This window comes from Canis lupus, chromosome 9, assembly GCF_011100685.1.
Source record: "Canis lupus familiaris isolate Mischka breed German Shepherd chromosome 9, alternate assembly UU_Cfam_GSD_1.0, whole genome shotgun sequence".
Classification (NCBI taxonomy): Eukaryota; Metazoa; Chordata; class Mammalia; order Carnivora; family Canidae; genus Canis; species Canis lupus.
Window position 1 is genome coordinate 34128093 of NC_049230.1, and position 25682 is coordinate 34153774.

At 35.1% G+C, this 25682-nt stretch overlaps 1 protein-coding gene across 1 annotated transcript in view; it reads left to right on the forward strand.

The window, feature by feature from the left end:
* Positions 1-21104, forward strand: part of CLTC (clathrin heavy chain) — a 66623-nt gene extending 45519 nt beyond the window's left edge. Inside the window, 19 exon segments of the mRNA XM_038547956.1 lie at positions 2900-3025; positions 3666-3808; positions 5742-5976; positions 6697-6819; positions 7708-7853; positions 8090-8273; positions 8470-8662; positions 9126-9283; positions 9472-9636; positions 9753-9803; positions 9805-9861; positions 9942-10109; positions 10234-10383; positions 10468-10599; positions 10710-10820; positions 11943-12113; positions 12474-12695; positions 17857-17932; positions 20080-21104. Coding sequence (XP_038403884.1) covers positions 2900-3025; positions 3666-3808; positions 5742-5976; positions 6697-6819; positions 7708-7853; positions 8090-8273; positions 8470-8662; positions 9126-9283; positions 9472-9636; positions 9753-9803; positions 9805-9861; positions 9942-10109; positions 10234-10383; positions 10468-10599; positions 10710-10820; positions 11943-12113; positions 12474-12695; positions 17857-17932; positions 20080-20204 — 2736 coding nt within the window. The 3' untranslated portion in view covers positions 20205-21104.
* The last annotated feature ends 4578 nt before the right edge of the window (positions 21105-25682 follow it).

Genomic DNA, 25682 nt, shown 5'->3' on the forward strand with positions numbered 1-25682 from the left:
AATCCTCTGGATTTTAGCATAGTGTAGCCTTAAGTTGCTTAGCCCCTGAGATCTAATGAGAAGAGGACTCCCCTTCCACACATCATGCTGTGAATTAGGTGCAAATCTGATAGAGTGGGGAAATGGATGTGGATTTTGGGCTTTTAAACCAGTGAGACCTGGTTCAAATTCTATTTCTGTTATTAGCTATTATTTGTTCATTCGGTATTTACCTAGCTGTTACCTCAGGCAAATTAACTTAGCCTCAGTTTTTCTGACCAGAAGCTGTGTTGATCTAGTCAGTACCTTGTATTGCCATAGGTATTCAAGTGATAACCATTGTTAATAAACTGTTGGTGGGCCTTGGAAATAAGGTAGTCAGCCTACCTATCTTTTTCTATCAAGCAAGTTTTATCATTGGTTTTAAGTTATTCATGACTTTGTGAAGGAATTTTAATTCCAGCCCAAGTTAGAGGTAAACCTTGTGTCTTATCTTCAGTCTGAGATGGGAGCTCAGTACTAAGATGCTACTATTGTATTCAACCTTTCACCCCAGTAGTAAAAATAGAACATACTAGACACTTTACTCACTTTCCTTATTGACCTGTACAATATAGCTGTAATGCTACATCTCATCATCACTGCCATTAAATTTCAGTTTGGAGATCCTAGCTGTATAATAATTGGTGTTATATGTAAACTCTGATAAGAAAAAATACTCTGATCTTGAACATTCAAGTGGCAATTCCATGTTAGCCACCAGGAATACAGAGATTGGTAGATTATAACTTTGTCTTTAAAGGAGCCTGTGAGCAGGAGGAAGTGGTTTCAGTAGCATCATTTGGCTCATACGTTCACCCTGTAGAACTATAGCTATCCATAGAAAGCATGGAACTGTTCTTTGGACCCATGATCTGCTTTCTACTACCTTTGATCTTTTTTTTTTTTTTTTTTTTTTAATAATTTTTCTTTTCTGGTTGTACTTAAACCACACTGGCCTGCTTGTTATTCCTCAAACTCCCTGAACCTTCTCCTGCCCCAGGACCCTTGCTTGTGCCCCTTTCTACTTTTTTTCTCAAATCTTCAAATCTTCATGATTAGGATTCCTTACCTTTGTTCAGATTTCTGATGAAATGTTATGAGAAAGGATGTCTCAGATTACCCTGTTTAGAATAAAATCTATTCCTATTCCATCTTCACCTCTCCCATATCCTGTTTTATTTTTCCTTAGAACACTTAATATTATAAGACGTTATTTTTTCCCACTAGAACATATGTTCCTTGAGGGAATGCTTTACTTTGTTCCTTGCTATTTCATTGCATAAGAACAGTGTCCGGTATATGGGTACTCAGTAAATATTAGTTAAGTAAGTAACATAATGTTTAAGAAAACCTCTGAATGTGTTTATATAATTTCAGTTTTGTTCTTCAAATCTTTAACCATATAATAGCTAGAGGGTTAAGCTTTTTAATACATAATTTAAAATATTAATAGCATTACTCCCATGTGTGAAATCATGTGCAAATTAAGGCAGTCAAGAAAATACACTAGTGTTTGTCTACTTTTCCAATCTTAAATTTTCATTGGAAATACATTCTGGTTATCTTTACCAACAGAAACCTCAAACACCCATGCATGCATGAGAATAGAACACATAGGTAATCTTCCATTATTTTCAAGTGTATTTTCTAAGTGGTAAAGTATGTAATATTTTATGTGTATATTAAAGAGGATAAAGAAGATTAGTATATTGATCCACTAACTTTCTGATGTTCATTTAGTAGGAAAAACTTGGCTAACTGAAATATTTTGGATAGGTAGATCCAACATGTTTTAGAAATGATTGTAGTTGTTAGTACAGGTTTCCATGGTGCTAAATACATGCTTTAGACTTTCCTTAATGTGAAAAATCTGCAGCTGGACTTCCACTTCAGATTTACAGCCATTTTGATTTTTTTTTTTTCATGATTTCCCTGACTCCTAGATTTAGTTGGGTATTCTCTGAACATTTCATAGTCTAATCTTCAAATTTATGATTGGATGAGTGATGTGCACTAAACTTTAGGAACCATTTTATTTTAATATTGCAAATAATATTCTGAGTGGCTGTCATTAGGGAAAGTCTAACCTGCTTAGTTGTGCTTCCTTAATAAACTGACATAGAGGAATCATTTATTGAGGAATGTTTCACTGTGTATAAATGAATTCCTGATGGAAACTGTTATTTTTTGTGCTGTACCTTATGTCTGTGGAATGTAACAGGACATGTATCAGGTAAATGCCCAGTACAGGTCTTAGCTACCTGTCTGTACCATCTGTGTCAATCTATAAGTAGGATTATAGCTTGGTATTTGTAATGGTAAAAGTAATTGGTAATTTAAAGATGTCTTTTTCTTTTTTAAATGTGTGGTGTTTTTTGTTTTGTTTTGTTTTTTTAAATCATCATGCTGCTCCTTGTAGGCTTTATTGTAATAGTGTTAGAAGTTGGCCATATAGATTGGAATTGGGAGGGGTGAAAAAAGAAATCATTAGTTTGAAATAACTATGAGCCATTTATGCCATAATTTTTATAATGTGACTATAGTTCTTATGAACTCCAAACTCAGTTGCAATGTTACTATTAATGAAAGTCCCACTGTGATGATTTTATATCCTAAGTGCCACTAGTGGCTCATAAATCTTAATTTGTTATCTTTTTTTTGGTAAAGGGTGTTTTGCTCTGAGGCTAAGTCTAGCTTAATAAAAATTTAATGAAACTGGGATGGGCACACACCATCTACTGGGGCATTTCTTTCTTTGAGAGAAGAGCCAAGTTTATGTGAGCCTCTCTTACCAGTGTAGAACAGCTTCTCATATTTTACATAGATTTGATAGCTCAAAAAAGGAGAAAATTAAGGCTACTTTTTGTTCTTTTTTCAGGAAGCGAAGCTAACAGATCAGTTACCACTTATCATTGTATGTGACCGATTTGACTTTGTCCATGATTTGGTGCTCTATTTATATAGAAATAATCTTCAAAAGTATATAGAAATATATGTACAGAAGGTAAGTAATATTTAAAAATACCTTATTGTAAATTTTACTTCTCACACTCTGGAAATCTTCATATCCTTTGAAATTCTGTACTACAAAATGGGAGTAGTCTGCTACAGTGCCTTTCAACTTTTTTTTTCTCCTTAGACTTCTTATTTAGATTGGAAATTTACATTCATATTAAGCCTTTAAAGCAGAACAAACTGCTATAGTTGGAAAAGTTGGATGACCTACACACTAGTTAACTTGAACCCAACCCCTGAAGTATATCCATGTAGAAGTCATAGACTCTAAAGCAGAGTTTTAAAACCATCTTAACATAGATATTTGAAACTTTACTTTGTAACTAGAGAAAAAAGAAAAACAGTTTTATTCTAATGGAGACCTTTTAATTAGTCTTCCATAGACATTCTGTGACTATAGCCTCTTTGGACAGACTGACTTTATTTAGAGCAGTCGGAGGTATGAATTAACCAACCCATACTTCCTGCTAACTTTTTCTACTAGCAAATTCAGACTCTTGGTTTATTACTGAATTTTAAAACTGAGCTTCAAAGAGGGAAATGAGTTTAATTTTTTTAAACTCCTTTTTTGCTTTGCTTGTTAATAACATAATGACTTCTTTTTTTTTTTTTTTTTTCTTAAACCATAGGTAAATCCAAGTCGACTTCCTGTGGTTATTGGAGGATTGCTTGATGTTGATTGCTCTGAAGATGTTATTAAAAATTTGATTCTTGTTGTAAGAGGTCAATTCTCTACTGATGAGCTTGTTGCTGAGGTTGAAAAAAGAAACAGGTGTAGTACCATTTGAACCTACATAACTCCTATAAATGAGTAGTCTCTCTTAGCATGCTATTGGATAAAAAATAACAGCCTGTCATTTGCCTAAAAGCTATTCAGTAAAATGTGCGTCATAATTCCCTGGAGACCTCCAATTGAGAAGTGAAGATAGCTTGAGTACTGGAAAAAAAATCTGTTTCTAAAACATTACAGTTTTGTCATACAGACATTATTTGCGTGTTTATAATTAAAACTGTGTGGTTTGACTATATGTTTTTAATGTAAACTACATAAAAAGCCTCTTTTTAGTTAGGTCCAATACCACTGTTTTAGTAACTAATTCTTCTTTGGTTAATTTTTCTCAAATGAGAGAAAAAAGTTTCCTGTGTAACTCTGGGTTAAACTGATTTATTTTGAACCTAAATGTGATAACATGAATTCTGAATTTCCAGTGGAAGAGAATAGAGTATAAGTGCTTCTAATACTGTACTATGAAGTCCTTTTTCTAGCTGGGACATTTTGATGAACTAGTGTTTAGAAAGTATTGATATAGTGAATGAGGTTGGTGGATTGGTCGAACAGTGGAAAGTTACTCTGGGTATGAAAAGATATAAGAAAACCTGTGGGGTTTAATTTTAACCTTAGTATAGGTATCCTAAAAATGATATTCATAGAATTTGCATTTGAATATTTCAAACAGAAAAATTGTGTAAAGACAATGGAGATATATATATACACATATATATAATACTGATTTTAAAAGCTTGAGCCTCATTTGAACTGATTATAGGTCATTACAATTTAACATTTAGAAAGAGGTTTGAGTTGAGTCTTAAATCTAATACCTGAAAACAATCTTTTGTTGTTGTTGCAAGCAAATAGCCAGAGAATTACAGTTAGACTATTTGGTCTTTAACTTACAAATTATATTATGATAAGCTAGATTAACATCTGAGTCACTAGTCTGGATGTGCTTTAGCTAATCTTTATTCTTTCGGTTGCCATGGCACATCTGCTTAGGTTGCACATGTTTATAGGATCTTGATTTTTTTTTTTTTTTTGCCTTAATATTAAAGTTGTGTCTTTACTCTAATGGGAGTATGTTCATAATAACTATATGATTTTGATAGCCAAAATATGGCTTGTTGTTTTTCCTCTGAGTATTTTTTTTTTAATTTTTAAAAAAGTTTATTTAATCTTTATACCTAACGTGGGGTTTGAACTCAGTACCCTGAGATCAAGAATTACATGTTCCACCAACTGAGCCAGCCAGGCACCTCCCTCTGGGTGCTTTTAATACTTAAACCAGGGTCAGGAGTGTTGGGTCATCAGGACCATTAAAACAAAAGCTATATAGCTCAGTGAAACCATGATCCTTGGTGAAGTGATCATATGACTGCTAGAATTATTAAACCCAGAGCTTCTGAAGCTACCAGATTTTGTTCCCATTGTGTATTTAGTGTACTGCACCCTTTTGCTATAGGTAATGTCTATTAATTGTGTTAGATTTGTAAGGAACCTTAGATAATCTGGCCTGTTTTCTCATATGACATCCCCATCTTCTAAACAAAATTTCTCTGAGGTCTAGATATTTTGTTTAGTATAAGAAAATAACAATATGAATCTATAATCTCTTTTTTCTATATCCTATCTGAATAATGTAGCAGATAGATCTTGGAGATTCTAAAGATAGTCTTTTATACCTTTTGTGTAATCTTGGGCAAATCATTTCACCATCTCTGAATCGTAATTTCCCAATTTGTAGTAGAATTGTTGAGAATTCAAAATTATGTATGGGAAAGCATATTATATACCATAATACTTCTGTAATTAGCATTGTCAAGAGTTGTGTGTTTTTTTTTATAATATAGCATGTGTGGTTTTGTGTTGTTTTGTGTATATGTGTGTTTCGTTTTTTTGTTTTTGTTTTTGTTTTTTTAAATATTAGATTGAAACTACTTCTGCCTTGGCTAGAGGCCAGAATTCATGAGGGCTGTGAGGAGCCTGCTACTCACAACGCATTAGCCAAAATCTACATAGACAGTAATAACAACCCAGAGAGATTTCTTCGTGAAAATCCTTATTATGACAGTCGCGTTGTTGGAAAGTATTGTGAGAAGAGAGATCCACATCTGGCCTGTGTTGCTTATGAACGTGGCCAATGTGATCTGGAACTTATTAATGTGAGTACTATTAGTTAAATATGTATAGAGAGAAGGCTGCATTTTTAAAAACCTGTTGTATAATGTTAGATTAGTGAATTTTGAGTTTCACAGTGGCTAATACAGAACATTCCTTGTAGATGTGTGCTTTTTAAAAAAACTTTATTTGCCAATAATTATGAATTTAAAGTGGCCAAAATAGTAAATTAAGTCTGTATTCACCTATTAACATTTTAACTCCAGTAGTTTTATCACTTGTGTTCTCGTACACTCATTCTCATACATAAACATACATACACACCATACATACAAATATATGTATACATATGAGAATAGGTTGCATACCTCTTCAGTGTATATTTCCTAAGACTTAAATATTCTGTTTCATAACCACACTGTAGATACCAACTTGAGTCATCCTGACACTGATAGAATAATTTAAAAATCTGTAATATTCTAGTTTTGTCATTGACCCAATAATGTCCTTTTTAGCTTTTTTTTCTAGGATTGCTTATTGAATTTTAATAAAAACTTGGTTGTGACCTACTCAAGCTTATATGTAAAAGTGATTAATTAAAAAATTATTAACACCATATACCAGATTATATATATATTAACATACATGTATATAATATATATATATTATATATATATCATACAAAATAACCTTTAAAAGCAAAGTTAGTCTATAAGAAGTCTTTACTTTTTTACCTTGAAACTAACCTTTAATATCTTATTTAGGTTTGCAATGAGAATTCCCTCTTCAAAAGTCTTTCCCGCTATTTGGTACGCCGAAAGGATCCAGAATTATGGGGTAGTGTGCTGCTGGAAAGCAATCCTTACAGGAGACCCCTAATTGACCAGGTAAAATTGGCAATTGTGTTTAAGGCTCATCCTTTCAACTATGAATAAAACCTTTCCCATCATCATATCTATATGTACTTAAATGGATCATATTTAACTATGAGAAGTCAGTAAAAAGTAGAAGAAAATAAAATTAAACTAATATACATATATCTTGCACACATATCATAAAATGAAAACTTTTTCTTAAAGATTTTATTTTTGCGAGAACAGAGTGCACTTGAGCACAAGCAGGGGGGAGGGTAGTGGAAGAGGTAGGAGGAGCAGACCCCTTGCTGAGCAGGGAGCCTGATATGGGGCTCAATCTAAGAACCCTGGGATCATGACCTGGGCTGAAGACAAATGCTTAACCTACTGAGCCACTCAGGTTCCCATAAACGTTTTTTCAAAACCCTAAAATTAGAGGTTGTTATAATGGTTCTTAAATTCTCCTGGTAGAAGTATAAATAAGGAAGCAAATAAATTGAGGGTTATTTTTCATTCCTCTCCTAGGAAGCATTTCTAAGGAAAATTCCCATGTTAGATACAAAGCTTCCTGGAAAAAATATTGAAGCACCTGGGAGCCATATAATTAGCCAAAAATAGAGGAATTACTGAGTCCATATTGCCACATCTGTGTGGTTGAATTCATATGTAGCCATTAAAGTTATGGATAATATTTTAATCAGAGAAAAAGAAATTATCTTATTAGGTGATTTTTCTAAAGAACAGAAATACACATAATGTGGGTATATGTGGATTTGTGTAGAAAACCCTTCATGTTGTGAATTTAAAGGTATTTATTCTCAAGTTTTCTACCGAGATGCCAGCCTAAGAGTAGAATGTTTTCTTCATAACTACCTTGATTTTCAGTACCATTAACTCCCTATGTATGTATGTAATCTGTAGGTTGTACAGACAGCCTTGTCTGAGACTCAGGACCCTGAAGAAGTATCAGTAACTGTCAAGGCTTTTATGACTGCAGACCTTCCTAATGAACTCATTGAACTACTGGAGAAAATTGTCCTTGATAACTCTGTATTTAGTGAACACAGGTATGTTATAAGAAGAGTCCATTGGCTATTTCTATTCAGTCTTCAGTTACCGTCTATCACTTTTGAGAAGGAACAAAGAGACAAAGATTAGAGAAAGTTGTTTGAATTCTGACTCTTCTAATACCCTCCATTTCTAACTCTGCCCCTGAGAAAAAACTCCTCATAGCCACAGTGTTTATTCTTTATGACTGATAAGCTTTTGAAATAATGCATTCAAATTTTTGTTTTCTTAAAAGGAATCTGCAAAATCTCCTCATCCTCACTGCAATCAAGGCTGACCGTACACGTGTTATGGAGTATATTAACCGCCTGGATAATTATGATGCCCCAGATATTGCCAATATTGCCATCTGCAATGAGTTGTTTGAAGAAGCATTTGCCATTTTCCGGAAATTTGATGTTAATACTTCAGCAGTTCAGGTAGGTCTTCACATTCACAAGTTGATTCAATATTATGTGTTGTCCTGTTAGGCCTGGTGCCCAGCAAAATCGATTGCTTTGGCTATAGAAAAGCAATAAAATCCTAACTGTTTAAATGTAATTGCTATGTGGCAAGATTGATTCAATTTTATTGATTGATTCAATTTGAACCCAAATTCAAATATTGGTTGCCTAGGTCTTGATTGAACATATTGGAAATTTGGATCGGGCATATGAGTTTGCTGAACGCTGCAATGAACCTGCAGTTTGGAGTCAGCTTGCTAAAGCCCAGTTGCAGAAAGGAATGGTGAAAGAAGCCATTGATTCTTATATCAAAGCAGATGATCCTTCATCCTACATGGAAGTTGTTCAGGCTGCCAACACTAGTGGTACGACTTACTTTTATGTGTTTGTGACCTCAGAAAATGTACCTAAGCTATGATTAAGCTAAGCATTAATATTTAGGTCTATTCCGAATTTATATAGGAGTTAGATACTGCATGGTTACTTATGAAGACATTTACCACTTAATCTTAGTCCACATACAGAGAGGTTCCATTTTGTGAATTTAAAAAGGTCCATAGGGAAGATTAGTTTTCTGTTTTGAAATCTCCTAAAATTCTCATCAAATTCTAATCTTACAACCTTAAGGAAAAGGGGAATTCAGCTATTCATTTGGTCAGTGGTAATACAGAAATGTAATAGAAATTTTGCTATTTTAGATAAATTTTATTGTTTATGTTATTCTCTATGTTATTTCCTTAGAAAGGAAATAAATAGCAGTTCTCACTTGAGTGAAAAGATAAATGTTAGGATGTTAGTGTTTGAATTTATTTTCTTCTTTATACCTAGGAAACTGGGAAGAACTGGTGAAGTACTTGCAGATGGCCCGTAAGAAGGCTCGTGAGTCCTATGTGGAGACAGAATTGATATTTGCCTTGGCTAAAACAAACCGCCTTGCAGAGTTAGAAGAGTTCATCAATGGGCCAAATAATGCTCATATCCAACAAGTGGGTTTCCTATTCCGATATTTTTCAGAGAATAAAAATAAACGGTTAAGCCACTTTGTTAATAGGATCTAAACCCGTCACAACTGATGATTTCCAAGGAAAAATAATGTTTCTCAGTATTAAATTGGGTTATGACTTTAGAAAGAGGATTGAGTTTATACTTACTGAAAATAGATTGTTTGTTTCAGGTTGGCGACCGTTGTTACGATGAAAAAATGTATGATGCTGCTAAACTATTGTACAATAATGTATCCAATTTTGGACGCTTGGCATCTACTCTGGTTCACCTGGGTGAATATCAGGCAGCTGTTGATGGAGCTAGGAAAGCTAACAGTACTCGAACATGGAAAGAGGTAATCTCAACATCCATTTGAGTGAAGAATTAGGATTCTTAGAAATCTTTTTAAACTGATTGACTTAACCAGCCATGTTTATATTTGAGTTTTCATAATTGAAATTTTTGTTATAGGTCTGCTTTGCCTGTGTAGATGGCAAGGAGTTCCGTCTTGCTCAGATGTGTGGGACTTCATATTGTAGTACATGCAGATGAATTGGAGGAACTTATCAACTACTATCAGGTAATGAACAGGAGTCTTGTATTAATTGAGATCTATTGCCACAGGTAGTCTTATCTTTAATTGTGTATTTCCTTATTTAGGATCGAGGATACTTTGAAGAACTGATAACCATGTTGGAAGCAGCATTGGGACTTGAGCGAGCTCATATGGGAATGTTTACCGAATTAGCTATTCTGTATTCTAAATTTAAGCCACAAAAAATGAGGGAGCACCTGGAGCTATTCTGGTCCAGAGTGAATATTCCTAAGGTAACCCAACCTTTTAACATTGTGAGGTAGCTCTATAGCTGTAACTGAAACCTTAAAATATCTTTTCTTTTTAAGGCTTTAGCTAGAATACAGACCCATATCTAAAGCAATTAAATCTTTCTAGGTGCTTAGAGCTGCAGAACAAGCTCATCTTTGGGCAGAATTGGTGTTTTTGTATGACAAGTATGAAGAATATGATAATGCCATAATTACAATGATGAATCATCCAACTGATGCGTGGAAAGAAGGACAGTTCAAAGATATCATTACCAAGGTGTGTGACTTCTTCAGAATATGAAGCTTCAAAAGGAGAGAGCTCATTAGGAAATAACTTACATATGGATTTTTCCCATTTTAGGTTGCAAATGTGGAACTATATTACAGAGCAATACAGTTCTACTTGGAATTCAAGCCTCTGTTGTTAAATGATTTGCTGATGGTGCTGTCTCCACGGTTGGATCATACTCGTGCAGTCAATTATTTCAGCAAGGTAATTTAAAAACTTGAGAACCTCATAGCAAGGCAGTAAGGCATATCTGGATAACTTTTGTTGAACAATAAGGATATGCTACGTTTGTAACAAAACTCTTTATTTTGAAGGTTAAACAGCTACCATTGGTGAAACCATATTTGCGTTCAGTTCAAAACCACAATAACAAATCTGTGAATGAATCACTGAACAACCTCTTTATTACAGAAGAAGATTATCAGGTAAAACATACAAATATGTTTATATGCAAAAACTCAAAACTCAGATTATGATTGAGTCACTAGGTTGATATGTTTTGGAGTAAAAAAAAAAAAAACACATTATCTTTTAGGTTTGTAAACAGTAGGTACTTATATGCCTGCGATCTAAACTTAGTGTTTTCAGGAACGATAAATCTGAGCTCTAATTGTCTGTTTTGTAGAATTTTGCTTAGATCATGTCTTGGTTAATGCTTAAGAAAAAAATACTATTGTTACTTTGTCCTTAAACACCTAGATTGTACGTAAGGCTCAAAAAAGCCTTTGATCTCTTAACTAGTCTATGAAATTATTTGGTATTAAGTATATTCACTGCTTTTCTTGCCCAGTAGCATATTAGTATCTGTCTTTTAATAAACTTTCCCTTGTGAAGAATTTTGCAAACATAAAATCAGAAGTAAGATTAAGCTAGTTGCCTTTTTTCTTTATCAACATGATGGGTTCAGATCTTATACTGCTCTATATTACTAAATACCATGTTGTGTTGTATCAGGAGTTTCTCTAAAGCATAAAATCTTTCCTCCAAATTATGAATCCTCCCATTTTCATAACTATTCAAGTTCTTGATACTAAACACTTTGGAAAAAATTGTATCTTTAGAAATTTTATAGAATCTGGGACATCTGGGTGGCTCAGCGGTTGAGCATCTGCCTTTGGTCCAGGGCGTGATCCTGGAGTCCTGGGATCGAGTCCCACATGGGGCTCCCTACATGGAGTCTGCTTCTCCCTCTGCCTATGTCTCTGCCTCTCTCTCTGTGTCTCTCATGAGTAAATAAGTAAAATCTTTAAAAAAAATTTTTTTTATAGTACCTTTGAGCACTTTATTGTTACGCAGTCAGATTGAAGAACCTTGATACTTGTTCAGCTTACAACTTTCTAGCCTGACACTTGAATTTAGGCTGTCGTATTGTAATAATAGCTCATTGGTCAATTTGTATTTTATATATACACTTCATACATCATATTGATCAAGTCTTATACATTCAGTCATATACAGTAATGACTTCTTGATAAAAAATGATGGAACAAATTTTAAACTAAAATGAAACTGATTTGGCATTGTATGGTTTTGTTTTGTTTTTTAAGGCTCTGCGAACATCAATAGATGCTTATGACAATTTTGACAATATCTCACTTGCTCAGCGTTTGGAAAAACATGAACTCATTGAGTTCAGAAGAATTGCTGCTTATCTTTTCAAAGGCAACAATCGCTGGAAACAGAGTGTAGAGCTGTGCAAAAAAGATAGCCTGTATAAGGTGGATAAAGGTGGTGGGGCTGGTCTGTTAAATCGAGTACTAGATGATCTGTCTTAATCCTAAAAATGGTATATTCGAAGTGATGTGGTCTGTACAAGTATAAGTATATGAGAATTGCCCTCAAGCCCCCATTTGAGGGAGATAGTAATTATCAATTTCTTGATTCTAGGGGTCTTCTGTTTATGTCAAACCTCTTAAAAAAATTTCCTTGTCTTCTTTTCTTTCAACAAATCTTCAATTTAAATGATATAACTGGGATTTATTCCCCCTATTGTATTACTTGTTTTGCCAGTTTAGTGTATTTGAGTTTAAATTATTTGAGTTTAAAATTATTTGACCTTCATCCTTTTCTTTGAATAGGATGCAATGCAGTATGCCTCTGAATCTAAAGATACTGAGTTGGCTGAAGAACTCCTACAGTGGTTTTTGCAGGAAGAAAAAAGAGAGTGCTTTGGAGCTTGTCTTTTTACCTGTTATGATCTTTTAAGGCCAGATGTTGTCCTGGAAACTGCATGGAGGCACAATATCATGGATTTTGCCATGCCCTATTTCATCCAGGTCATGAAAGAATACTTGACAAAGGTAATGGTGCCTCTGGGTGTATTCAGAACTACTTACCTTGAGGATATATAAAATTCCATGCACAGATTTATTTTTTTCAAATGCTTTTTCTCTAGTAGAAGTGTAAGTCATTTGGTTGTCATAAAATATTTTTGTTCTCCAGAAATGTGTAATATCTGGCAAATGACATTGAATGGAAAAGGGAACTTAAACATAACTTGTCAGAATTTTTACCTCTTCATGTATTACTGAAGGTGAATAGTACTACTTCTATATTGTATGTTTGGTTCTTTTTTTTTTTTTTTAAAAACATAAAGATTTTTTTTCTCCCCAAAATAAAATCTTCCTTAAATCAGTTCCTATAACTCAGTTATCCATAACTTGGTAGTGTAGATTCCCTTTGTTTGGTTGCTTCTTGACTTTAGTATGTCTGCCTGTTTCTTCTGGGGAAGCAAAATCTATATTCTTAACATCCCATTAATCTCAATATTTTGATAGCTTCATCCCCAATTTAAAAATATCCTAGCAGGTTAATAATTAACATATTACCTAAAAGTGCATTAAACAAGCTGTGGGTATAATCATCTTACAAAATTCATTTACCTATCTAGTGTTACTTTTTGATGTCATAATATTTTTTTTTTTACTCACTTGATCCTCAACAGTTAGTAGCTCTTTTACTGTAGAACATTTTAAAATGGTCCTAAAGGATCCACTTGTTAAAAGTAAAACATGCTTATTAAAATCAGTTTCACATCTGATCTCTTCAGCATGCCTGAGGAAAGGGGGGAAATGTACTATCAATGACCCCCAGTATGAATATTTCCTTAGGGTGCCATCTAAGTAGATACCATTGTGTTCCATTATAATTTTATTTATTTGAGAGAGAGAGGAAGTGAGCACAAGCAGGGGTGGGGGGTGAAGGGAGCAGAGGGAGAAGCAGGCTGGCTCTCCCCACTGAGCAGGGAGCCCACCATGGGGCTTGATCCCAGAATCCTGGGATCATGACCTGAACCGAAGGCAGACGCTTAACCAGCTGAGCCACCCAGACATCGCTCAGTTTTAATTTTTTAAGAATTAGCATTTTTGGTATAAAAACTGCTTCAAGTCCAATGTAAGAAAACTGTTGCCTTATATTAGCCATGATGAGAATAGCTTCTTTTCATATGCATAATGCCAACTTATGAGACTTGGCTCTAAGCTGCTGTTAACCGAAATGCTGTAAGTTTTACTAGCGATTAAGCTGCTTTCTTTCACACTGACTCTAGCATAAATTCTTCTGCAATAAGCTCTGAAATTTAAAAAAATATATTCTAAATTTTGCTTCCAGTATGCCCTTTATTTTCACTTTTCTCATGCCTTTTTTAGTGGTTAGATGTTTCTCCCCTAAACCTTTGTTGCTGATTCTACCTTTTTATGCTCAATATGGAATTTGATTTTTTTCTAAGCTGCACCTTCTGAATTCCTTTGCAGGTTGATGCAATAAAGGAAAAGGTGAAAGTTGATTCTTTTCCATCTTTAAGTCTGGAGGACTAAGTCTAAGAAACTTGCATGATTTTTTTTTCCTTCCTTTTCTACACTGCTGCTGCTGCTTTTTCCCCCAATAAATTTTCACTAAAGCCTCTGCAAGTCCCTTGAAACATAACTATAATAGAGCTGTAGGACATTAGTAGATGTTTGCTACTAATCGGCTAATAGGCTTTAGGAAGGGCAGGAGGCTAATCAGTAGTTGGTTCACAGTCTCTCTTAAATATATTATTAAAAACCGAGCATGGTGAGTTTCCATATTAATTACAAAGTTTCAGGAAATTTCTCTTCCCTGTCAGAATATCTGGACCATAATAGGATTTTCTTAATACTCTAAATAAATTTAAGCAGCCTCTGGTTTTATTTTGTGAGCTTGCCTGACAGTTGTTGAATTTATATATGTGTGTGTGTGTATATATATATATACATATATATATATACGCCCTAAAAGGCTTTTTGGGGTTTTTTTTGGTATTGAAGGACTGTGATCCAGTTTCTGATCTCTTGATTCTTACTAATTTTTTGCTGAAAGTAGATACAAGAGATACTAGCTGCTTCCGAAGAGACTTTCCTCATGTTTCTCCAGGTGTCCAGTTCTTATGGTGCTAGTCCATTTTCAAGAATTAAAACTTTTTTAATCATGAGAATAGCTTGCTATAATTGTTGCCAAGCAACATGGATTATTTCTGTATATAATGAAGCAATATTAACTTCTTCCTATAATAAGGCATACCTCTGAAGCTACCTAAAATTTGCTCTCTTATTCATCCGTTGGCTTGTCCAAGGTCAAATTTAGGCACCTTTTGGTTGCTGCTTCCTTCATTGGCTTGTCTCCATCCCAGTTTAACTGAAACAAACTTAATGTCTGGTATCAAATTGTTGTAGTAAAAGGGTGGGAAGGTAAAGGAGAGTTGAAACAAATTTGAAAGAATTTGGGTGGGGCACAATGCCTTGGAATCATATTTAACCAAACTGGAATCACCATTGGAACTTAAGGCAAACCTGAGTAAAATGCATTGTGTGTGAGGCCCTTCAGCAGCTAGTAAGCAAGGCAGTTAGAAAGCGTGTGTGTGAAAAACAGGTAATTGAACTGCAGTGTTATGCATTGTTTTAAATCAAGCATGTACAACAGTCATTGCAATTACATCATACTACTTTTGAAACTCTTAAATAAGCATTGCTGTGGGCTGTGTGTGTTTCTTGAGAGCCTGTATAGCAACAGTCATCTTCAGATCTCACTTCTTGCTTCAGTACTTTTGCCTTTTTTTCATGCACACATACACCAAAATAACTGACTGCATGTTAACTTTTCCTCTGCAGCATATTGCAGTCTTTGTGGAAAAGCCTTTTACATTATAGTGAATTTTTAATAGTACAGATGGAACTGAACTCAGTGACATGCTTACCTATAATTTTTCTTTTTAAATCCAAGGATCAGAAACTTTTGTTACAGCTCTTAACAAAAGCTTGTGTTCATAAAAGCCTTCTCTGCTTCTCTTTTTTGAGCAATCTAAATTGGGTCAGTAGAAACAAAAATTAGATGTTGCGATGCCAGAGGCTGTCCCATTATATAGAAAAATAAAATTTTTTTGCTTAATTTGATGCTATTCCTTCAGAGTTCTTCTCCCCTGCCACCCCCGCCCCCCCCCCCCCCATGCCCAACCTATCTGTGTTCATGCCTGGGCATTGCGCTATTCCTAGCTCTTCTGAATCTTCAATATACTTCTTTAATAGGACATCTTTCTTCAACATCTGACTCAGATTCACCTCTGACATTAATGTTTAAACCTGTGTTCACTTAAGATTCTTTTCCTTAAAGTCTGGAAATGTTTTATGCAGTGGTGACTTTTTTTTGGTTGGTGTTTCATTTTTCTTCTAGTAACTTGAAAGTAATGTACACTCATACATGTATGCTTTTTTTGTATAACCTCTTGGATACTGTTAGTAACAAAACTCCAAATGACCCTGATGGCACAGACTGTGCTTTAAAGTATACAATTGAAAGAATTTTTTAAGTTTGAATACCAGATATTGGGTATTTTTCATGGTACTTCTACTCCATAGTTGTTTTTAATTTGATATTGGGGTAATTTCTAACACATGAACACTTAGGCTATAAAATAGTAAAATAGCATGCAAAAGCAAACCAACCCATTTTCCTAGTGTAGAAAAACCACATTTTATCTGAAGGTGTCTAAGGTGTCTACCTCAACTTACTTTTCTCAAATTATTCCCTGATAAACTAGAATGAATTAGACTTATGTATAATATTTAATATGGGACAATTAAAATATGTATAAAATACTGTCCTGACCTTAATAACCTATGTGAAGACTCACACTATTTTAAATAGTTTCAAATAGAAACTAGGGATTGCTTTGACCTTTTTAGGACCCAGTCTTTATACTTTTTCACTAAAGTCTGCATGTCTTTTTTGGTGAGTAATTTTCACTATTTGCTTTACTGAGTAATATGCCATGAACATTCATTAAAAGTTTTTCCTGCACTCTGCCCCCCCATCTTACCCAATGCATTTAGGATTTTGAAAAACATGAGTAATAGATAACATCAAAATCTGAAGCTTTAGTTTTATTTCAAGTATAATGATAGACTTTTAAAATATAGTTTAAAAGACAAATATAGTTTAAAATGCATTTGGATGTTGTTTAGTAGACATCCCATAAGCCCACTATCCTAGTATGATTTCTCCCCAATTCTTTGCAGAATTACAGAACCAAATCATGTTAGTCCTGGAACAAATGTTGCAGAATATCTTAATGCAACTATATCATTATACAGACAAGGAAATTTGAGGATCAGTGTGATGGTTTGCTAGGGTCACTCAGCTAGCTTGTGGAATGACCTATGTATTCCAGCTCCTTTCTTTCACTTTTTTCTTTTTTTTTCTTTCTTAACATTTGAACTTTACAGTATTAGGTCTGATACTATCCACTTTTATTTAGAGTAGTTAGCATGTAATAGCCACTTAGTTCTTTGACTTCATTAAAAGCAAAGAAAATTCTTCCTCAAAGACATTGGGGCAAAAATTAGGCATTCCTACTACTATTTCTACTTCTTAGAAAATAGAGCATTAAAGCACGCAGCCTGTCTTTATCTAAAAAGATGGAATATGGAGCCACTTTGTGTCTTAAACTTCAGTCCACATATGTAGCAACTTATCTGCAGACACTATGCACAAATGAGAAAAGATAGCTTATTCTAAATGAGTATTTGTCCAGTCATTAACTCATTTCACTTTTTTGAATATCTTTTCCTTTGGGAAGGGAAGTCTTGCCTGGTCATGAGTTCATTATTATTACCTTTGATATGGTTTAAACTTCATTTGAAAAAGTGGTTCCTTCTTGTTATTTCCCTCCCTCAGGCTGGCTGCATCCTAGCATGCCCAGTTTTAGCCTGGCGTGAGCTTTTATGGCATTTATAAATCCCTCCTTCCTGAGGGTTTATAATGACAGTGCTAAAAAATCACCTTGACTGAACTGTGAACATTGCCATTGAATTTGAGGGGGCCTGAGAATGTTCTTTAGTCTGTTTTATTTTGACAAATTTAACATACTAAGGCTTTTCCACTTTCTGCCATAAACCTAGGTTTATAATACTTTTGAGGTACTAAGTAACATTACCTGTTTTTCTCCAGGTGGATAAATTAGATGCTTCAGAATCACTGAGAAAAGAAGAAGAACAAGCTACAGAGACACAACCTATTGTTTATGGTAATCTCGCTCTCTTTTTAACCCCACAGAAAATAGTAGACAAATGTTTCATTCTTTAGGGATCCTACCTCAAAACAGAAATATAGCAAGTTTCTAAACTGTAGAAGGCTCACTGAGTTTAGGAATAATTCTGCCATCTTTTTCTGAAAATAATCTTAAAGCAGACATTGACATTGTTGATGAAGGTCATCTTAAATGCATAGACAGTACTTAAAAACAGTCACTTAAGATCATAAGTTAAATTTTCCTATTGCCTGCTCACTGATTGATTCATAAATTACTAAGAAAGAAGTATTAATGAATTCAGCTTTCAGAAGTACAGAGGTAAGAGAACATGCCAAGGCTGTCTTTAGTGTGCTTTACATAAAGAGTACATCTTTTTAAGTTCTAACCAGGGCAGAGAACTGGGTTATTTCCATTTGAGAACTTTCCAGAGAGATAGGATCTCGAAAGTCTCAGTGAATATTGAAGGCAATTTAATTTCTTCTTCCACGTGCAATTCTGAACTACTTCCTTTTCCCTTTCACTCTTGGTGAACAGACTCGTTTGAACAGTGAATTAGAAGCGTTACAACCCGGTGTTCTTTGGAGGAAGGCATAAAATTGTGACCATTAGATCTTAGCTTGCTAAAGGAAATAATAATATACAAATTATTGCGAGAACTCATTATTATAGTTAAAAAGTATATGGGGAATTTAGAGGACTGTGTAGTTTTGATAAAGTTGGAGAAGACCAATTTAAAAGTAGATTAAAGATGATTAGATTAAAGCAGGCTAAAATTAAAAAAAAACAGGCTAAAATATTTGAGTGAGATGTTCGACATATTTGAGATAAGGAAACAGTAGGAACAATACTGCTTTGGGGACACCTATTGAATTTGGCTTACTTTCAGAGTGTTTAAATGGAGAGTCCTTCTAGGCAGTTGAAAATTTCAGTATCAAAAAAAAGAAAAAGAAAATTTCGGTATCGAGGTGAAAAGCGGTTTTTACAAACTGTTGGTTTCCAAAAAGAATTTGCTCACAATAATTTTGGTTTTCATGAAAAAAGACATGAGGTCACTTGTCTGAGAGAAACCTGATACTAGGCTTACGTTCTAGTGGAGGATTACGAATACTTTTATAGGAGAGTGGGTAGATAGCCTCCTTTTAGATAGCCAGGTTTCCTACAGGTTGTTTTCTTTATGTGATCACCATTATTTAAAATACATAAGAGTGTTGGGCCGCCTGGCTGGCTCAGTCAGTAGAGCATGTGACTTGATCCTCAGGGTTGTGATATCGAGCCCACTGTTGATGGGTAGTTTACTTAAAAACTTTTTTTTTAATGAAGTACATAAGAGTGTTAACATAGTTTTTGAAACAGTATATATGCTCTAATGTATTCATTCCCATTGCATATTTGAATATGTTTTGTTATTTTTGATTTCTCTTACTTAGTACTGGATTCTTTGCTAGGTATGCATTAGGTTGCTATTTCATTACTGTTTAGATAGCTTAAATCAGAAATATTTTTAAGATTGATTGATTGATTAAGAGCTTGGATCTGGACAGGGGCTGAGGGAGAGAGAATCTCAAGCAGACTCCTCTCTGAGTGCAGAGCTTGCCATGGGGCTTTGATCCCATGACCTGAGAGTCCAGATTCAGATGCTAACCTACTCCAGGTGGCCATTTAAATTAGAAATTTAAACCTATCTTTAAAAGTTCATTTGTACAACAAAAAATAAAAAATAAAAAATAAAATAAAAGTTCATTTGTGAGAAAAACACATCTATTAAAAAATTAAGCTTTCCTGTGCTTACTATATTGTTCCCAGATACAATGTGCAAATACCAGCTAGTGATAAGCTTATTGGCAGCTGTCTTGCTCGGTCATGTGGCGCATGCCTCTGCATATTGCCTTAATGAAATAACATAGTTACTGTTACAGTTCTGCCCTCTGCCTTGAATTGTTGGCTTTTTAGGCAGAACCATTCTTAGGATGATTGTCCTGCCAAAATTGTAATAGTCAAAAGCACCACTACAAAACTCATTCTAAGTTGTGATAATGTTATTAGAGTTGGGGAGATTGGAGTGTAATCATCCTATAATGCTAACGGTTTCTCCCACCTTCCACCCCCCATCCCCTGCCCCTTCTTGTCTTTCTTGTTTTTAGGTCAGCCCCAATTGATGCTGACAGCAGGACCCAGTGTTGCAGTCCCTCCCCAGGCACCTTTTGGCTATGGTTATACTGCACCACCCTATGGGCAGCCACAGCCTGGCTTTGGGTACAGCATGTGAGAGAGAATGCTGATCCTGTAGTCGCCTATTTTCGTACTGAAACATCGTCTCTACCCACTTCTCAGTTTATAATGGGAAAACAGGCACATGTTCTTGTAACCTTTATTTCATGAAGGACTACTTTTTGTTTCTAACTATAAACTCGGATCACCTGTGTTAAAAGCTTATTTCACATTCCGCATCATTTTAGAATTTATTTTCAAAGGGGAATAGTTTCAATGTTTTATTCACTTGGGCTTTTTTTTCTTCCCCCTCATTCTTTGAAGAACTGCTTAATAATCTGTTGTGAAGAACCTGATTTGCACTCTGTAGTGTTTAAAGAAAAAAAAACTCTAATATTGAATCTCTTAAATTTAGTGTATGTAAACAGCTTTCGATATGTATTGTCTAAATGCATTTAAATCTCTTTTACTCAAAAGCTACAGCAAAAATACTGGTATGTGACCACGTAAGACTGTCAATGCCAACAAAGACAACACTAATCAGCATATCCTACAGTGGATTGCAGTGCTCTCCAAATTATTTGAAAAATGCATTACAGACAACTTGCCTGACTTTGAGCATAAAAGGCCCTCTAACCTATGCAGGTTTCCTCATTACGCATCTAGAAAATGCTAGTGTGTTTTTGCTCACTTCATATGTAACAGGTGCCCTTATGTTGTGCTGTATCCTGTGCTTTTTCTGTGGGACCATTCCATTCAGGAACAGAGCACCATGATTCCAATCTGTGTGTATTTACTAACCCTTCCTGAGGTTTGTGTATGTTGGATATTGTGGTGTTTTAGATCACTGAGTGTACAGAAGAGAGAATTCAAACAAAATATTGCTGTTCTTCAGTTTTGTTTGTGGAATTTGAAATTACTCAAATTTAAAATAAATTACTGGACTGTGGAAATAACATGTAGAATGGCAGTTTTAATTAAATACCTCTCAAACTTAAACCAAAAGAACCATGGTTGTAGTGGTTTCATATTGGATACTGAGGTGGAGTACTGTGAGGCAGGAGCGCAGCAGCAGAATGAGCACTGGGATACGGAGAAACACAGCATTATATCATGTGCATTCTGTAGTTAACAAGGTACATGCAGTAGTCTGAAGAACTAGCACTGTAGTGGGCTACATTTTGGCTGTCTCCATCCTTTTAACCAGAGGGCACCTAGGTTTTGATATAAGCATTTCACTTAAATGAACAGATCGTGGATGTGATATTAACTTGAAATAAAAAGATGTAAGCATGTATCCCTTACCATGAATAGTAAGGGCCCTTACATTATGGGTACTTTGACTTTTTTAATCCAGTGTTTGAATTCAACCCTTATTGTTGATGGCTAATAATGTTACTTTAAGTTCATTTCATTGTTAATCCTCACCAGAAGGATGCTCTTTAACCACCATGTGTTTGAGTTTCTTCCAAATTTCTTTTTTGGGATTGCGTTCTAGTGTCAAAGCATTATGGTCTGAAAATATGCAGGGGACAGTCCCAATCTTTGGTATAGGTTGAGACCTGATTTGTGACCCAGGATGTGGTCTATTCTGGAGAAAGTTCCATGTGCACTTGAGAAGAATGTCTATTCAGTTGCATTTGGATGGAACATTCTGTATATATCTATGAAATCTATTTAGTCCACTGTATTATTTAAGGCCCTTGTATCTTTGATGATTGTTCTGCTTAGAAGATCTGTCATTTGCAGAAAGTACAGTGTTGAAGTCTCCTACTATTAGTGTATTATTATCTCAGTATCTCTTTACCTTGTTATTAATTGATATACTTGACAGCTCTCCCATTAAGGGGTATAAATAAATACTCATGATTGTTTGGTCTTCTTGTTGGATAGACCCTTTACGTATGATACAGTGTCTCTCTTCATCTCTTACTACAGTCTTTGGTATAAACTTTATGTGATATGAGGATTGCTACCCCAGCTTTCTTTTGAGAACCATTTGAATGGTAAATGTTTCTTCACTCCTTCATTTTCAGGCAGGAGGTGTCCTTAGGTCTAAAATAAGTCTCTTGGGGATCCCTGGGTGGCGCAGCGGTTTAGCGCCTGCCTTTGGCCCAGGGCGCGATCCTGGAGACCCGGGATCGAATCCCACGTCGGGCTCCTGGTGCATGGAGCCTGCTTCTCCCTCTGCCTATGTCTCTGCCTCTCTCTCTCTCTCTCTCTCTGTGACTATCATAAATAAAAAAATAAATAAATAAATAAGTCTCTTGTAGATAGCATATAGATGAGTCTTGGTATCTAGTCTGATACCCTGTGTCTTTTGATGGGATCATTTAGCCCATTCACGTTCAGAGTTAACTATTGAAAGATATGAATTTAGTGTCATCGTAATACCTGTTCTGACCCTGTTTTTGTAGATTGTTTCTTTGGGCTTCCTCTTTCTTTTACAGGGTCCCCCTTAATATTTCCTGCAGAGCTGGTTTGGTAGTCACATATTCTTTCAGTTTCTGCCTATCCTGGAAGTTCTTTTCTCTCTCCTCGATGGGATGAGTACTGGGTGTCACACTATATGTTGGCAAATTGAACTTCAATAAAAACAACAAAAAAAAGTAAAAAAAAAAAAAAAATCCTCACTAGAGTTAGAGAGCCCCCTACCTAGTGTCTTGTATTGCTCTTGAATTCTCTACATAAAGCAAATGACCATCAGCTGCTTTGGAAGACTTTTCTTCTTCTTCTTCTTCTTCTTTTTAAACTTAGAACCCTTGCCCTTCCCCACTTTTAATCATCCCATCCCTTACTTTCCTATCAAAAATTATAGTATTAGATGGAAAATCCCTTTTCCTTTTCAGTTTCTCCTAGTGAAAAGATCCGGCTGTTTGTTTCTGCTGGATCTCTGCCCACCCACCCACCCACCCCCACCCTCCTTCATTGTTAATCAAAATCACCAGGGAGAATAACCATGGTCGCTGGGGGTTCATTCTTTTCAGAATTCAAGATTTATTCTTGTGGACCTTTCCTGTACTTTGAATCAGTTGTGGGTTTGTTTTCTGTCTTTCCAATGGAATAATTCATCTCTTAAGTTTTAAATATTCAGTAAAGGTTTTCTTATAAATTTAAGAAAAAAAGCTTTAATGTGCTATCTCCAATGCTGTGGAGTTGCCACATAAACCACCCGTAATGGGCTATAGTTAAAAGAAACTGCTGTGGTATATGACATAGATTCACATCCTGAGCAAGCTGAACCTCTGACCATGTTCCCTCTTGTGTATGTTAAGATGTTGAATACTTTCCAGAATTATTTGCCAGGAGTATGTTGAAATCACAAAATGCCTATCTCAAGAGTTGGCGGTAAAGTGTTATACAATAAGTGGTATAACAAATTGGTAATAAACTTTAAGTTGTCTTCCCTAACATTACTTTGAAGGATGGTCTGGGAGGAGGAAGTAAAAACAAAATGGGCTATTAAGAGTTCTTATAATTGTCTAAGTTTAACTGAAACTGGAAGGAAGGAAGAGCAGCGAGATTAATGGGAGTCTTCTCAGGAAGTAAGCATGCTTTCCATGATCTTTTGTCCTAGTATCGAAATATGGCCATTGTACCAAAAAATCTGATACTTGTTAACTATTTCAACATAGTATAGTAAGAACAGACAGACATGATGTCCAAGTAGTATGGCTGCTTGAATTTTGTGTAAATTGATTTAGTCATGTAGACATTTTCACATGAGTGGTTTTCAAACTTCTTAGTATCCTTTTATACTCTTAAAATTATTGACAATCCCAAATTAGTTTAGGTGGAATTGTACATGTTAATATTTACTGTATTAATAATTAAAACAAATTTTAAAAATCACTTAAATATAACTATAAAACTCCTTGCATGTTAATTATGAATCAACCATATATCTCAGAGTGGCACTGCACTGTTTTTTTGCAAATCTCTTCAAAGTTCATCTTCACAGAAGACTGCTGGATTCTATTTGCTTCTGTATTCAGTATATTCCCTTTTTTAAGTATGTGAAGAAAGTCTAGCCTCATGGAGATATGTAATGAGGAAAGGAGTATTTTAATAGCCTTTTGAGATACATATGTGTGGATAGTAGTTGAAATGTGGAATCTGAAACCATAACAGTGAACTTTTTGTAATGTTATATTAAAATCCATTAGTGTTCTTTGAATGGATCTTTTACCCATGCATGATTTGTACCCTCCTGCATTCGTTATATGAAAAATACTGATTCACTAAGTTGAATAGGTCTTCTAAATGTTGACAGATATCTTTTAAATAATTTGTTAGGAACACTGATCTTATCAGAAAATCTTTTTTTTTTTTTTAATCAGAAAATCTTAAGTTTTGGGAAACTTAGGAGGAAAGGCAGAAGTTTTCCAGAATATCTGCCAAACACCCAGGTCTGGATGGGTAACTAGTTTGTCAGTTTTTGCAAGTAAAAATCTAATATGACAAAGTTCAGTTCACAACTCAGCCACACATTTTTTCCTCAAGACAACATTCATACATCAGTGTGTACTGGACCAGAAGTGTTTAATGTTAGAGAATATCAAGACAAACAAGGATCAAATTTAATACTTCTTTTTTACTACTTTATCAAGGACATGAAGTGAAAACTTTGTTTTGTTTTTTACTGTAAGTATAGGGCAGTGAAGTACTACTTGTATAGGTTAGGGTGCTCCTGCCTTGATTTGTGAAAGGTGCTAACAGTTTTATCCACCTTTACAAATGTCAACACAGAAAAAAAAAGTGTCTTAGCATTATGAAAATAGTTTTGACCCCTTGCAAGTATCTTAAAGACCCTACGGGCTCTACAGAGTATACCCCAAGAACTATAAGATGAAGCACCCTGTAAAATAAATACTAAGTATAGGAGAAATAAGCACACTATATTTCCAGATTTACTAGCATTTGTATACAATTCATCTTAGTAGCTATACCATGACTTCTTACAATTACTTGAGTCAGCCACAGCAGGCCATCCTGTTGGGAATGTGCCATCTTTGAACTTGGGAGTCATCATTCTCTGAGGCAAGCCTCAGAAATTACCTGAGCCAGAATCCTACATTTACAATTGACTTCTCTTCATCTCAGTTACATACTATTGCATCACTTTTAAACCTAGTATAAACCTTCTATTTAAAAACAGTTGCTACCGTGGCATCATTCACAGATGCAATTTCTCCTGTGCTGTCATATGTCAGCATAAACTCTATAAAACTGACTAAATATTAGAAGCAGTAGTTGTTAGTGTTCTGCCCAGACTCCACTGACCTTAGACCCTGGAAGTTGAGTTATTGTGCTGCTTATGTTGAAGTTAAACACAGAAGACTGGAACTACTTTTTTTTTTTTTTTTTTTATGATAGTCACACACACACAGAGAGGCAGAGACATAGGCAGAGGGAGAAGCAGGCTCCATGCACCGGGAGCCCGACGTGGGATTCAATCCCCGGTCTCCAGGATCGCGCCCTGGGCCAAAGGCAGGCGCCAGACCGCTGTGCCACCCAGGGATCCCGGACTGGAACT